At 32.4% G+C, this 15,987-nt stretch overlaps 1 protein-coding gene across 4 annotated transcripts in view; it reads left to right on the top strand.

Moving 5' to 3' along the window:
* Positions 1 to 15,987, top strand: part of LOC118192333 (pleckstrin homology domain-containing family B member 2-like) — a 132,198-nt gene that overhangs the window by 13,066 nt on the left and 103,145 nt on the right. For 2 of the 4 annotated variants that reach the window (XM_085809075.1, XM_085809076.1), the window contains exons 3-4: positions 2,531 to 2,603; positions 13,358 to 13,424. In XM_085809075.1, coding sequence (XP_085665201.1) covers positions 13,379 to 13,424 — 46 coding nt within the window. In that variant the 5' untranslated portion in view covers positions 2,531 to 2,603; positions 13,358 to 13,378. The remainder of the gene's footprint in view (positions 1 to 2,530; positions 2,604 to 13,357; positions 13,425 to 15,987) is intronic. The other 2 variants (XM_085809073.1, XM_085809074.1) reach the window with 1 other exon arrangement.

The following is a 15,987-nucleotide window of genomic DNA, read 5'->3' on the forward strand; positions in this document are numbered from 1 at the left end:
TCCTAGGAATACGAATGCATTCAAGATTTGCGATATCTTCACAATAGATTTTCCATTTTTGATTGATTTCATCTGGCAAGGGATCATCTCACGAGATTTGTAATTTCCATATATCTTGAAGCTAGATTTTTGCTGCAATTATGAAAGGTGCTAACCAACCAAGTGGATCAAAGATTTTCGAAATAGAAGACAAAATCATTCTTTTAGTAGAATGCTCTCTGTTTTCGAGATTTTCTAAGTGACGATTAACTCGTCTTGCGTTGGATACCACTCCAAACCCAATAATTTTATTGATTTAGTATCAACTACTGTGCATGAAGAATTAGCTTTCTGAGCATTCAATGCAGCTTTTAAAATCAAGTGATCATTTATACACCATTTATGCAATTGAAAGCCACCTTTTTGTAAAAGTTCACTCAGTTGTGAAATGAACTCTACCACGTTCTCTAGTGTGTTTTAACCAAATAGGACATCATCAATATAACAATTGTGTAATATTATCTCAGCTGCCTTTGGGAATTTAGCTCCTTCGTCAATTGTTAGTTGTTTGAGTACGCGAGTAGCCAGGTATGAAGCTGAAGTAGTGCCGTACGTAACTGTGCACAACCTGTAAGTTGTAATCAGCTTTGATGGATCATCTCTCCACAATATTTTTTGGTAATCGCGATCTTCATCATGAATTTGAACTTATCCAATACATTTTCAATAAGTCGCTAGTGATGGCTATGGGATAGCATCTAAACCTCAAAAGAATAGTAAATAAGTCGTCTTGTACCTTGGGACCATTCATTAGCGTGTCATTAAGTTATATCCCTGATGTAGTTTTGGCACTAGCATTGAAAACGATACATAATTTTGTGGTAAGACTTGATTCTTTTAGCATGTGGTGATGAGGTATATAATAATGAAAATTTACTTTATCTAGATTATCATCGGATAATTCTTCCATGTGTCCAAGTGATAAATATTCAGATATGAAGTCTTTATATTGTTGATATAACTTCAGGAGTTTTTATTAGTTTTTTTTCCAGATTAAGAAAGTTGTAAAAGGCTGATGGTCTGGAATTACCTAACTCATTTCTTTTAGGCTTGAATGGCAATTTTACTGAGTAACAACCATTTTCACTACGGACGTGATTTTCCACGAAATGTTTTCCACACAGTCTTTCCTCTTTAGTTAAAGGTTTCGATGTGGGAACTTGTTCCAAATCCCAAAATGATTTAACTAATTCCTCTGTGTTTACATTTAGCGTGTTGTCTGAAACCTGCTTACAGTTTGGGAATTCAAAATGTGTAGTTCCAGCAATTGCCCATCCTAATTTAGAACAAAATGCAAATGGAAGATTTTTGCCCCTTTTAATTACTTCGCCATAGATTAAAGTAAGAAATATGTTAACTCCTACCAAAATATCAATTTCTCCTGATTCATAAAATGTAGGATCTGCTAAAGTTAAATCTTGGAAGCTTTCATATAAATTCAGAGGTAATGTTACACTTGGAATGTTTCCTTTAATTTTGTCTATTATGTAAGTGGACGTTAAAATTCTGTAACTAGTACTAAAATGAGGTGTAAACAACAAGTCAACTTTTCCAGTAGTAGTTGTATTAGTACCTAAGCATGACACTAATATCTTCGAATCCTTTACGCTCAATCCTAAATTGTTAGCTGTTGTCTGACGAATGAAGGATTTTTCACTACCTGAATCTAGTAAACATCTAGAATTTATGAATTCATTTTGTGAGTTTTGAACCTTAATTAAATCAGTGCACAAAAGTACATGACTACGTTTACCATTAGCAAGAGCTCCAAAATGGTGATTTTCATAGTTGTTTGCACAAACAGTTGGAGAAACCTCATTCAAGTTTTTTTCTGTTTTAATTTGGGATTTTGAAACAAACACTTGTACTTCCGGTGAAGGGAATCTAGATGCATTTTTTGGTTTGAAATTATTTTCTAAATGCAAAATGCTATGATGATGCTTAAAACAATGTTTACAAGTATTTGCACTCTTACACATTTTAATTTTATGGACATTAGATAAGCAATTAAAACAAATTTTATTAGTCTTAACAAACTCTATTTGTTTTTGCACTGGTAAATTAAAAAAATTAGAACACCTACGTAAAAAATGATCTTCTTTACAAAATAAGCAAGTAGAATTAGTAATCAGAGAAGAAACCTTATTATACACTGGTTTATCTGATTTATGCGTTTTACTAATTAAAGGTTTACTGTTCTGTAATGTTCAAGCGTAATTCTTCAAAACTCTTATCAAGTCATTCAACTTTGGTATTTCGTCTTTTTTTAATTGACGCTCCCACCACAACTTTGTTGAAACATCAAGCTTTTGCAAAACCATCAACAAAGTATCACTAAAATGATCTATCCTTTGATCTAATATTTCCAGTGAGCAAGTTATTTCATTTACGTTATCTACTAAATTTAATATTGAGGATGCAGATTCCATTTGTATTTGTGAAATGTTAAGAATTCTTTTAATAAAAGTAAATATCTGTTCTCTTTTATTAGAAAATCTCTCTTCTAGTAAATTCCAAGCAATACTGAAATTTTGATCAGCTATGGGAATTGACTGAATAATGCAGTAAGCATAATTTTTCAAAGAACTCTTTAAATATTGTAATTTTTTAGCTCCAGAAAGATTTGTATTGGTGCGAACACTAGCGTTAAATAAATCTTTAAATGTTATCCATTCTGTTAAATTTCCACAAAATATGGGTAAAGATAATTTTGGTTACTTTCAGAGATTGATTCAGGTACGACAGGTTTGTCACCATTTGCGTTTACGACCTTGTCAATCTTTAACTTACGAATAATTTTTAAGTGAACCTCCTCAATTTTCTCTATTATCGATTGTACTTCCTCAACGAAAGTGTCTATTTTATCATCATCACAGTTTGTATAAATTTCGCTAAATAGAGATTTGAAATCTTCCTTAAAGATTTTACATTTTTCTAAGATTAATTCAGCTTCAGCATTATCTAAGTTATCATAATCTATTCTCTTGATGAATTTCGTTAACTGTGTTTTCAAAACTCTCTTTCGTTTTTTTTTTCTGTATCTGACATTTTGAAAATATTCTAAATTCTTGATTTTACTAATACTTTAATTACAATAAAGTAGCAATAACGAAATGTCAAATGCAATTAAAATGCGGTAACATTTTCACTCGCTTTGAGCACTGTATCCATTGCATAACTCTCCATTGTGTAACACTGTATCCATTGCATAGAGAAGGCTGAGAGCACAGATTTATTTATATTTGTTTTTATTCTTTTCTGTTTTTGCTTTTGAAGACGCCCGCGCTTTGTTTTCACTTAGGTATTTGATTTTCAGCGAGAGCAGACCCTTTTCTTCTCTTGCTTTCATCGTGCATAGTTTGCTTAGTTTTGATTTCTGTAGATTTTTATTTGTGTATATATATTTAATAATTATTTTTTCTAGTCAATAATTAATTGTAAGTATTATAGTATTTTAATTATTTTTGTTATAAATTTTAAAATTGTGTAAATGGCTCGGAGAGGCTTCAGCATTGCTGAAACAATAAGGGTTTCCTTTTTTCCCCAGGTTTTTTTGGGGGGCTGTAGAGTAGCAGGCCTTCCCATGGTGCACCCTGGGTTATGCTAAATCTGCTACAAAGATCAGATTCTACTGTTTTTAAATCATAGACAAAGTATTTTACTGTAATTTGTGCTTCACAGCAATGCTGACCTATCGCAGCTCGTGCGGCTCAATGTGTTCGCTTCGGACACACCCACAAAACGGAAACAGTTTGTGCAGTCTTTGTAAAATTATACCTGCATACTCTCCTAGGCCTAAATAGACTGCCTACAAATTTTTTGGGTGAAATTCCAACTTTAAAGTGTAGCGTGCCGGAAAGGGTTAAACCACGAAATTGAGTTCAACAGCAATATTGCAAAATAATTTTTAAATGGCATATCTTTAGTCCGATTCCACAGTCTCGTGCACTGGAGATAAAAATGTTTTTCTGTACAGTGTTGCATTGCTCGCTTTGAAATCAAGTTTCGTAATCAAAAATATGTTAAAGTTTTATAAAATATGAAATAAAACAAATTCCAAATTTCAAGTTCAGGCTTCCAGAACCCCATGTTGTAGTGCAGGACAACTTATTGAAAATTTGATTTCTGTAGGTACAGTTGTTTTCTCACAGTGCAAGAAACATATATACATTCATGCAGATTCCTCATTATTTAATTTTTTTAATCTTTCTTATTTTACCTAATGCGGGGCTCTAATATTTGGTAGCAACAATTTGAAAAGTCAACCGACATTTATAATGAACCAAAGCAAAATGCCAAAACAAAATTAATAGCCCTTCTGGGCTAATGCCCTTTGGGCTAAAAATATACAAAACAAATCCATATGAAGTAAATTCAATGTCCAATCAAATAAAAGAACAGTAATAAGGCATGTGTCCTGGAATTGAAATGTAAAAATACAAAATATTTATAAAAATTAACAGAGAACTATAATTTCAGAACTTACCATTGACGTAACAAAAGAACAATAGACAGAAATTCAAAAGTAGATGCCAGTGGTTGCCGTTTGGTGTCATTGGTGAAACAAATTTTTGATGGCAAGTTTGAGATCTTCCCCAAAGCAAGTAGTTTTTTTTTTTTTTTTTTAAATTTTTTTTTAAAGATTTGGAAAGCATTATAGTAATGCAAGAAAGAAAAAGGAAAAAAGGTTAGAAAAGAAAATCTTCACATCATGGCCTCATCGTGACAACTTAGAATATACCCTCTGGTAATAAAAGAATAATCAAGCAAAATTGTACAGTAATACATATATGGACAGGCCCTCTGGTAATAAAAGAATAGTCAAAAAAAATTGTACGGTAATACAAATATATACAAAATATACTAAAATCCATTAAAACATCCTTTAGAGCTTTCAGGTGAAAAGTTCATTACTTTAAAATATTCTATAGGGTATAGACGACTCCAGCTTTTTAAAATAGACTGTTAATGAAGTTAATTGGAATATTATTTTCTTGTAAAATTTAGTAAGAAGAATTTCCTGCTGCTGTTGTTCTATTTCTGTGTACAGTTTAGTGGTCTACACCTTATTAAATATTTTAAAGAAATGAATTTTTTATTGAAAGAAGGATAAGAAGAATGTTTTAAAGGATTTTTAGTATATTTTTTGTGTATTTGTATTACTGTACAGCTTTTCTTGACTATTCTTTTATTAACAAAGGGCCCTCTAATTCTAAGTCGTCACGATAAGCCCATGATGTGAAAATTTTATTCTTTTCTAACCTTTGTTTGTTTCTTCGCTTTTTCTTTCTTGCATTACTATAATGCTTTCTAAATCTAAAAAAAAAAAAAAAAAAAAAAAAAAAAAAAATGAAAATTACTTGCTTTAAAGTCACCTTTTGGGAGATCTGAAACTTGCCATTGCCAGTTTGATTTGCCAGTGATGCCATATGGCAACCATTGGCATCTGCTTTTGAATTTGTCTATTGTTCCATTGTTTGCTCAATGATAAGTTCTGAAATCATTTTTCTTACTCTGGAATTTTAGTTCTCTATTACCGTAATTTCCAGAATTACTTCATACTGTGCAGTGTGTGACAGATACACCAGTACTACATGCTCAACACTGTGTGCCATGAAATGAATTTATAAACTGTGTACTGAACTATGAACTATGAATGAACTAATAAACTGCAAACTGTGTAACAAAAAACCAAACAAACCACGAACCACATACCATAATCTCTTCTCCCACCAACAAAGCTCCAATCTGAAACACAAAAGAAATATGTACATCTGTAAATAACTTAATGTATTTATCCATGCAACTGCAAAGTACCCGTGTAAAGTATATCTTAGTCATTATTGTCTGTAATGCATATTATGCACCATTAATATGTAACCATTATGAATTCTGCAATGTAAACAAATGTCCGAGTGTGGCATTAGCGTGACCCATGAGGGTGCATTTTCATAGATGGTTAGTGCAGTGGGGCGATAACAGTATTGCCAGTGGCAATTTTTTAGTGCCCCCTGTACTTCTTTCTGTCTGCATATATTACTCTTGGCTTCATATAGGTATTTTGATACAAAATTGGACTTTTTCTGAAAGGACATGCCAATTTTTTCCCATATTTTGATTATATGACTCAAATTCTGCCAAACTGTCAAGTTTTGTAAAAATCGCACAAGTAGTTTTTAAAAAAATTAGCTCTCAAAATTTTCGCTCCTCAGTGTTAATTGAATTTGATATATATTTATTAATATCTCTTTTTTTATTAAACTTGCTTGATTCCTTCTTCCAGAATTAGAAATTAAGGTTCATTCCAAATAAAATTAACCCATTTTTATGATTTATTGTTAAAATTTGTATTTTTAAATAATTTTTATAAATTTTGCAAAAAAAATCTGAATTATAACCTATACAATTTTTACCATCATCTTAAAAGTAGATTTATTTCTAAGCATACTGGCAAAAAAGTAGAGTTTTTATTCAAAATTTCCTAGGATATATGTGAATTTACATGTTGGCATGTTTTTGATATCTGGCATGTTTGTTATAAGTGATAATAATGCTGAATGTGGTTTACGCTCTTTGTTAAAGTTATCTGAAATAATGAACAATGACATTTTTTCTGCTCGTTGACAATGGAAAAAGGAAAGGAAAATTGGTTTCTATAAATTAAGAAGTTTGCCAAGTGACTTATTCTTGGTGCAAACTGAAAAAAATCCACCAAGATAAGTTTTAAAATTTCTCCATAAATTTCAAATGAAATTTTACAAAATTTAATATTTAGGCATAATTTGAGTAATCAAATCGAAATGTGGGAAAAAATTGCCATATCATTTCGGAAAAAGTCTGATTTTTGTCAAAATACCTATATTAGAGCAGTATATAAATCTAATATATATATCCTAAGTCGCACTTTCGAGACATGAAAAACGCAATTTGAATTTTGTCAATCTGCCCATTAAAACAGGAGATATAAAACTGCCACTCCCCCCCTGCAGTGTGCTTAATTTCTCTCTGTTTTTCTGCACTTTTGCTGGACAGATTTCAGTAGTATAAATCTTGGCAGTATTTTTTCCTTCTGAGCAAAAACGTTGCGAACAGTGATTGCATTACATCTGTTCCAAAAGTGATTTCATCAAAATGATGCTTTTCAGTTAGTTAACATGCCACTTTATTCCTAGCATAAATGTTGGCTCCCAGTCTACTAGAGATGAGAATGATAGCTGTTAGGAAACTAACATGCCAACCTTCGAACCAGCATCCACTCAGTTGTTGTTGTCTTGTCTATATTACATGGAACAATGGTTGCCAAAGCCTACTCTGAAGAGAGGTTGGACTTGTAATTTTCTACCCCCAGCACCCGAGGGTCTCCCACCCCTCTTCCCTTCCACCAATCCATATGAGAGAACTTTCAGCTCACCGCATATTTAGAATGCCACCATGCTGTACCAACACTATACATTTACAAACATCCATGTGTTCTACGGGATTCAAACCTGGGCCCTTCAGTACTATAGCAGGCTTCCCTAACCACTATACCGTCTGGGCGACTCAGTAAACCTTTCTTTTGACTGCATAATTGTTGGTTGAATTTCCATTTCAGTACTTGTAGTGGTAATAAAATAAATTTTCCTTTTTTTTGGGGGGGGGAGTCTTTCAGTATATTTTATCTTGAAAGAGTTCAGTAATGAATGTTTGTAATTTGGCAACTGTCGAATTGCACTATCCATTTTGATTTCACCCCTCTCAAATCAGCACTTCAGCAAGAAAAGTGACGAATCTTAGAAAGAAAACTATTGTATCGACACTCGTTTCCCACTTATTTGCAGTGACATCATTGCATAGCTACGCACGAGGTTAAATAAACAAATTACCACATCTGATGCTTTGAAGCATAGTTACAACTGTTGTGGCATTAACCAGAAAGTAGCTCACCATAAAACATATTTTTCAGCTGATTTATTTTGTGTAAATTCTTGAACCATTGATTAACAGATCATCTGGGACATATTGAATTCTCTGCTTTTGACATGAAACAAGATTCCATCTCGATTTAAATTTATGTCGCCACATAATTAAAAATCAAACTTTCTTGATTTTTAATTAATGCACTATTTCTTTTGCTTTCTGAATCAGCAGAGGGCTGTTCACTGATGTAATTGACTTACACTGAGTAAGAAACTTATATCCTCAGCCTTGTGAAGTTTTCTACCTTTGGCACTCAAATTCTTTGATGCACATTTTCTGTTTAACTACTGCTCTTTCGTGGATTATCTTTTGTTAAAAATAGTTGTTTTTGGTGTTAATATACAAGTACTAATTTAAAAAAAAAAAAAAATATAATTATGTTTTTGCCAATGCTATTGTCTCAAATCTTTTTAATGTTTCAGTTTTATCTTTTAATGAGAATGCCCTTCAGTTCCTAGAAAATTTAACTGTAAATTAGGTTAAAAAAAAAAAAAAAAAAAAAAAAAAAAAAAAAAAAAAAAAAAAAAGAGTTCTATGAACAAATAGCAGTCAACAGTCATATTTGTCTTAACTTTTGGGGTCTCTCTTGTTAACTAAGGGATGTGATTTATTATTATTGGGTTATTCCAAAAGTTATGCAGTTTTTCAAATCAAACTGTGTTTTGTTTTAATTATTTTGCAACTGCTCATATGAAGTAGCCTTGACTGGAGAGGAGGTTTAAATATGATCTTTTGCAGTCACTTTGGATAATTCTGTAGTTTTTTGGATTAATATTTTGTTTCAGAAAAGGAAAAAAGAAAAGAGGAAAGGGGAAAAAAAAATGCAGTCCAAACTGCTCATAAAATTTATGCTATATATTGGAAAAGTGCAGTTCAGAGGTATTCATAGGTGGCTTGAGAAGTAAAAGCTTGGAAATTTCAGCCTCCAAAATGATGCTCGCTGTAAACCAACATCCTCTGCAAGCATGGATCTGCTAAAAGAAGCAGTTACTCAAAATCAAAGTGTATGTAGTTCAGGAAATTAGGTTAAGTAATATACCAAGAAAAACAGTATATGAAGGAAGATAGAGTATGTAAGCTGCTGTGATATATAGGTATCCTATACTTTAACAGAGCAGAATATGCTTTCTTGACTTTTGAGATGTGATTCTTTGCTGAAAAAAATAAAGAAGCTCCTTTTTTGAAACAGCTTATTGCTGGAGATGAGAGGTGGATACTATACAGTAGTGTTACAAGAAAAATGATCATGGGATAAGCAAAAAGAACATTTTGTGGTAATATCAAGATGGGGCTGCATCCACAAAACGTAATGGTTTGTGTATGGTAGGACTAAAAGGAACTGTATGTTATGAATTGGCAATAAATTAGGAAATGTAATCTTCTCAAATGGCAGTTTTAAAAACATAATTTGAAACAAAGTGCTGTGAACTTTAAGATGTTGTCTTCCATTATGACAATGCTCAGAGCCACTTTTCGATGAATGTCGGACAAAAATTTATTGAATATGGCTGAAATATTTTTGTGTTATCCTCCATATTCACTAAACATTGACCTCTCAGATTTTCATCTCTTTAGGTCATTTCAAAATTCTGTAAATGGTATGGAGTTCTAGTCTAGTGGTGGATAGCATAGGGCAGTTTTCATTGTTTTCAGCAAAATCTCAGATTTAGCTTTCTGCACGCATAGAGTGTAATGTGGCTTGCTATAAAGACATCATGCCTCTCTCTTTCTTCTTTCTGATTTTCGATACCGACTTTATGCTATTCTCTGATGTTTCCTTAATTGAAAACAAATGACTGTGTACGTAGTGATAACAAAAGCACAAAAACCTAGAAGTATAATGGGTCTTATGTAGAAAAAGGAGACTATAGAAAAACAGGTAGCAATGGATGGATCATTGAAATAGATATAATGTTTCTTTCTAGTGATGCAAATGAGTTATTACAGTTACTACTGTTAAAGATCACTGTGTACATGGTGAGAACAAAAGCACAAAAACTTAGAAGTATATGTTTCTTATGTAGAAAAAAGGAGACTATAGAAAAACAGGTGGTGATGGATGAATCGTTGAAATAGATATAATGTTTCTTTCCAATAATGCAAATGAGTTATTACAATTAAAGACCAAATGACCATATACAGTATGGATATCTAGCCAACCATGCAGGTAGCCTATTCTAGTGAGTTCAAACCTGGGTTGAACTGCCAGCATTTAGTGGTCACAACCTCCCAAGAACTGGTGGGGACTCATATTTAATGTGTATTAACAGTATTTTCCTGTGATGGAAGTGGCTCACAGTAGCCAATTTTTAAAACTGAGGAATGTTGGTAGTTCAACCCAATTTCAAATCCCAGCAAATGGATTGATTGCATGAGAGTTTTTGTGGTTTTTCCCATGTGTAACATGGAAGCGAGGAATTTTTCTTATAAAAAATTTTCCGCAAAGGCATTCCTCCTCTTAGGCAAATAGCTCTTCAGTCCTTTGTTATAATCTAATTAAAGCAGTGTTAATTTAAGTATAATTCTGGTCCAAACATGATTATATTCAATAATTTTTTTTTAAAAATTGTAATTTTAGAAATAATAGTAGCTTGCTTATAGACTGTACCAATCACATTAAATACAGAATAATTTCTTTGAAACACAAGGTATCATATTTCCATCAAGAGTTTATAGTGGAATAGTAAAATTAAATGCAGCAAAAGTTGGATAGCAGTACACAACCAAATCTTTCCAAGTTTACTCTCTGCACTATCAACTGTAGATATTTAGTTGCTAGTTTGCAATACAATGATCTCCATACTTTAGAATTAGTAAAATATGAGTTAGTTATGGAGATTTCTTATGAAATATCAAATAGAAGTATTTACAGACAAGATCATTTATGCATAGTGCAACAAGTTTTGAAGAGCTCGATTGCCTGTGTGATGCAAAATGTTTTGTTACATTATTTTACATAGGCTAGCCAAAACTAGATCACAAAAGGGAATATAATACCTGCTTTGGCATGTAAAAACATTTGAAGAAATTCTTTATTTACCAAAAAGCAAATTTTTGCAGAATTTGTTATAGTTATTTAACTATGAATTTTTGAAACCCTAGCTCTACCTTGGTACCAAATTAGCACCACTGCTGTAGAAGTACATGCCAGCCGTCTCTCAAAGTATATGCCAGCTGCCTCATTGTCATTCTAATTCATGTGTTGCTGTTAGTGATAGTTTATTTGAACTGTTCTTATAAATATTCAACATAACACCCTGTAAATATTCGTGATTAAAATGACATTTTGTTCTCCACATTTTTCACACTTTCTTTGAATATTTTATATTTAAATTCTGAAGCAATCATGGATTTATTTTCTGTTTTGTGGCTTTTTAAAAAAAAAAAAAATTTAAATAAGTAAGAAAAGGAAGAGAAGAAAATGTATTGTTGCTGAAAATTGTCAAATAGCAAATTATAAATTGGTTTATTGATTATGGCTATGTCTATTAAGATATAATTTATGTCCTTTAAAATAATTTTTTCTTGCATGCTTATGTATCTTTGGCAATATATAATTGCAAGCATCTTACTTTCTAATAGTCTTTTTTTAACTAAAGGAAACTGATTCCATATATGCATACCTGAGAATTAAAGTAAGAGATAAATACTAAATCAAGTTCAGTGACAGAAATATGGGTGGTAATAGTAAAGATAATAATATGGGTAATAATAAAGATGATGGCAGAAAACACAGAAAGTAAGTTGAATGATTGATATATTTAAGACACAATAACACGCCGAATAAATACTAATTCAGAAGTCAAACAACAAAAATCAGCATTATATTTACAAAATTTTCACAGTAATTTTCACAGTTTTGTAAATATAACGCTGATTTTTGTTGTTTGACTTCTGATTGATATATGTAGAAAAAACATATTCATAACATTGCCAAATATTATTTCCCAATTTTGCAGAATCTACATTAAATGTTTCTTTCATAAAGATGCATCCTATACAATTGATATTCATTTTTTGTAATATTCAGAGATTCGCTGTTCCATAAAAGTGTAACAGAGGCAGTGTTGCAAAACAAAAGTGTGTTGAGGGCCACATATGAAATCTGATATTTCTTAATTACTACAGTTTCAATCATATTATTAAGATGCATGATAAAAGTACACTATCATTTTAGAAAGATACTTAGAAACAATTAGCATAAAACTTTTAATATGAACACCGTGCTTGATTTTTTTAACACTTTTGAGCATCTTGTTTGACACATGTGACAATGATGCAAATAGTAATTACAAGATATTTGATTGAAATTTTGCTCATTTTAATTCTTAATTGCATCATAGAATGAAATTTTTACTCAAACACACCTAATTTCAGATTCTAATAAAAAATTGCAATTTTTCCTGCAATTTCTAATTTATGTATCTGTTGGATTTGCAAAGTCAGAAAATTGAAACTGTTTACTTTTTGAAACTTTATTGTACTGGCAAAGAACCTAAAGTATATAAAATTAGGTAAAAAGAAGGGAACATATATTTTGCATAAAACTATTGATTTTGAAAGTGATCAAACAAAAATCTCAGTTTGCCTGGAACAAAGAAATTTAGTTTTTGATGGTGTTGATATCATTATAAACAGTTATGAGAGTGAGATATTTTATCCACAAATATCAGTGGTGGCATAACTAGTATCTGTTGTTATGCAAGCATCCATATATCCAATAAAACACACAGATGTTTTAGTAGTAACTATATAAATTTTATTCACAAGTTCATAGATGATGATGAATGATATAATATGGAAAAAAAATACCAAATGTGCTGACTAATATTACTTGGAAAGTATACTTTCAATTCTTAATGAATCTGTTCAACATTTAAAAGTTTGTTATAATCCTATTTGTAAAACTTTTAGGCTGCTTTGTGTAGTCTTTTCTTTAAGTGCACCTCAGAAGTGATAAGTGATATGTTTTAAGTAAGAGGTTAGAGCAAAAGTCGTTCCACAATTAGATGATCAAAATTCAATTTGGGAGCTATAATCTCTAGGTGATTTTTACCATAGTTATTCAATAAACTCCATATCCGTGATGGGTTATAGAGTTTAAACCTTTGAAACTGCTGTTGGAAAATATAATATTGACACTGTTAAATGTATTATTCTTTTAAATTGTGATTTGCTATAAATATGGTTTAAGTTGAAAAATTTTTTCCTTGTTATTGTTTCTAAAATAATATTTGATTTTTCAACTTCACTGGTGTTAAAACTTAATAGTTAAAAGTAACTATAGCCTAACTGTTTTGTATGTCTGTTACATTTATTGACATTTTTTAATGAAATGTTTTCTTTTTTTTTTTCTCAGCAATAGTCTGGTGCCTCATTCATGGACAACTCAGTTATAGCAAAAAGTGGATGGCTTTCACGTCAGAGTGAGTTTCTGTTTTAATTTTAAAAAAGAAAAGACATTACTAGCATTTATTAAATGTAGTACCTGAAAGCAATGGCACTTAACATACACTCTTTTGTAAAAAAAAAATCGAAGCACCAAGAAGGACTCATTTCATGTCAGCGATCATGACAAAATTTGGTATGCAAAAACATCTTTATTGAACATGCAAATGATCAAAGTTTCAAGGCAAATGAACAGGAATTGCAATCATAGCGCAGATTTTTAGTGCACAATTCGCAAAGTATAAAACCAGTAACAGAGCCAGAAAATTTATCTGTATTTGTTGCTGTCATTGTAACTTCATAAAGAAGCAACTAGAGATGCCATTACAAAGATATCGAAGACCTTACAACTAAACGACTTCGAACGTGGTCACATTGTAGGTTTGCATGAAGCTGGGTGGTCATACCGAGCAATAGTCTGCCACCTGCAGCGTACAGACACTGCTGTGCAAAGATATTGGCAGCAATGGTTGCTACAAGGAAATTGCGGACGAAATGAAGGCTCTGGAAGGCCAAGGATCACAAATACGAGGCAAGATAGGATGATTTTTTTGTCAGGCCTGAAACGCCCCATTGGTATCATTGTTGGCTAGTCAACACACTAGAGCCACGTCTATACCTCCTGTGGTACCGTCCACCATCTCACGGCGCTTGTCTGAGGCGGGATTACGCTCACAGAGGCCTTTAAGACGTTTGTCTTTGACCCCCAACAACATCGGCGAAGTCGTCTGGAGTGGTGTCAGAGCCGATCATCATGGCTTCCATAAGATTGGCATCGTATACTGTTCAGCAATGAATCCCGCTTCACACTTGAAGCAGATGATCACCGTGTTCGTGTCTGCAGAGGACGGGGCCAGCGGGCCCAATCTGCCTTTGTTTTACAAAGGCATACAGCCATAGCCCCTGGTGTGGGGAACTATTTCTTATGACAGCAGGGCATCTTTAGTCATCCTCCGTACATCTTTAACAGCTCAATGATATGTTGATACCATCCTGCGGCCTTACCCTTCATGGCACATCATCCTGGGGCCATTTTCCAACAAGATAATGTCAGGGCACATACCGCTTGCATATTCGCTGGACTGTCTCCATGCGGTTGATACGTTTCCTTGGCCAGCAATGTCACCAGACCTTTCACCAATGGAGAATGTCTGGGACATGGTAGGCTGCAAGATTCGGGCACCACGAAATCTCGCAAATCTGGAGCGACAACTGATGAATGCCTGGCAGGATGTGTTATAGGATGACATTAGGAACCTCAACCACTCCTTCCCTTGATGAATTCAAGCATGCATTGCCGCCAGGGGTGGTTTGACCAACTACTAATTTGAACACTCAATGGGTGATTGTGAGCTGGGAACAGGTACTATGGCCTTGATTTTGTAATTATTTTATTATCTGTGTATGAGCTATACACATATTCAATTTCATCAAAAACAACAACTTCCTTCATGGTGCTTCAATTTTTTTTGCAAAAGAGTGTATTATTGCAACCGCCTTTGAAAAAAGTTGCCAAATTTTCAAAGTCTGCAGCATACTGGCATAACAGTTTTTCAGACAACCATGCTCATAGCATTCAGCATTCTTTATGTCAAGAAACTGTGATATTATTATTAAGAAACTGCAAATATATATATATATTTGTTGTTGTTGTATTCCACGTTCCAATGGTTTTTATAAACAAATCTTTATATTTTTATCTTAAGCTCGATCTTAAAATATGTGCTTGTTGAATTTACAAGCAATGAAAGAAACTGCAATAAAATTTCTGCAGGAATGCAGTATTTTGCTGCAAAACGTCTAAAAGGAACAAGGGCGATAAGCATTTGGTGCACAATGCTGGGGGTTGTGCTCGATGCTGAGTTTGTGAATTTCATTTTTTTTTAAAAGAGAGAAATTGCTGTGTAGATGGGGAGAACAGTGCAGATGTATTTCAAAAGGATTTCACAAACAATTAATTTTATTTGAAAATTTTTATTTAATAATTAAAATTTTTATTTTAAATGTTTGCCAACTTATGATAAATATTGGTAGTTTAGAAATCATTTTTTAAAAGACATAAAAATTGCTAACTTGCACCCGAAAAGTAAATAAGTAAATGTTACTTTTTGATTTGGAAAAAAAAAAAAAAAAAAAAAAAAAAAAAAAAAAAAAAAATTGCCAAATTGTTCTGAAATGATGTGTTAATATGCAAGTACCAGAATAGTAGTAATTATTTGTTTCTTGCTTACCTTAAAGAAATGAAGACATCCTTCCATCATTGAAATATTTTCATTTGTTTAAATGTGATTTATGTATTTGCTTTTTGTGATTGTAATAACTAAACAGGTACTACAACTAACAATGTTATTTAGAATGTGTTTACTGAGATCAGTGCAGATCCAAGAAATGCGTGGATGAGTGATTTTAAGTTGCAAATTGGCACTAGTTCACCTTGGATTCTCTTCCTAGCTTTGGAATAGGCTGGCTGTGTGTGGCTTTCATGGTTTCTTTGTTTTGTTGTTTGTTGTGTGCAGTATAATTACAGGTTAATTTTCCTTG

The sequence above is a fragment of the Stegodyphus dumicola genome, chromosome X2 (assembly GCF_044657685.1).
Source record: "Stegodyphus dumicola isolate Sdum_Otavi_A_Nest chromosome X2, ASM4465768v1".
In the NCBI taxonomy this organism is placed as follows: Eukaryota; Metazoa; Arthropoda; class Arachnida; order Araneae; family Eresidae; genus Stegodyphus; species Stegodyphus dumicola.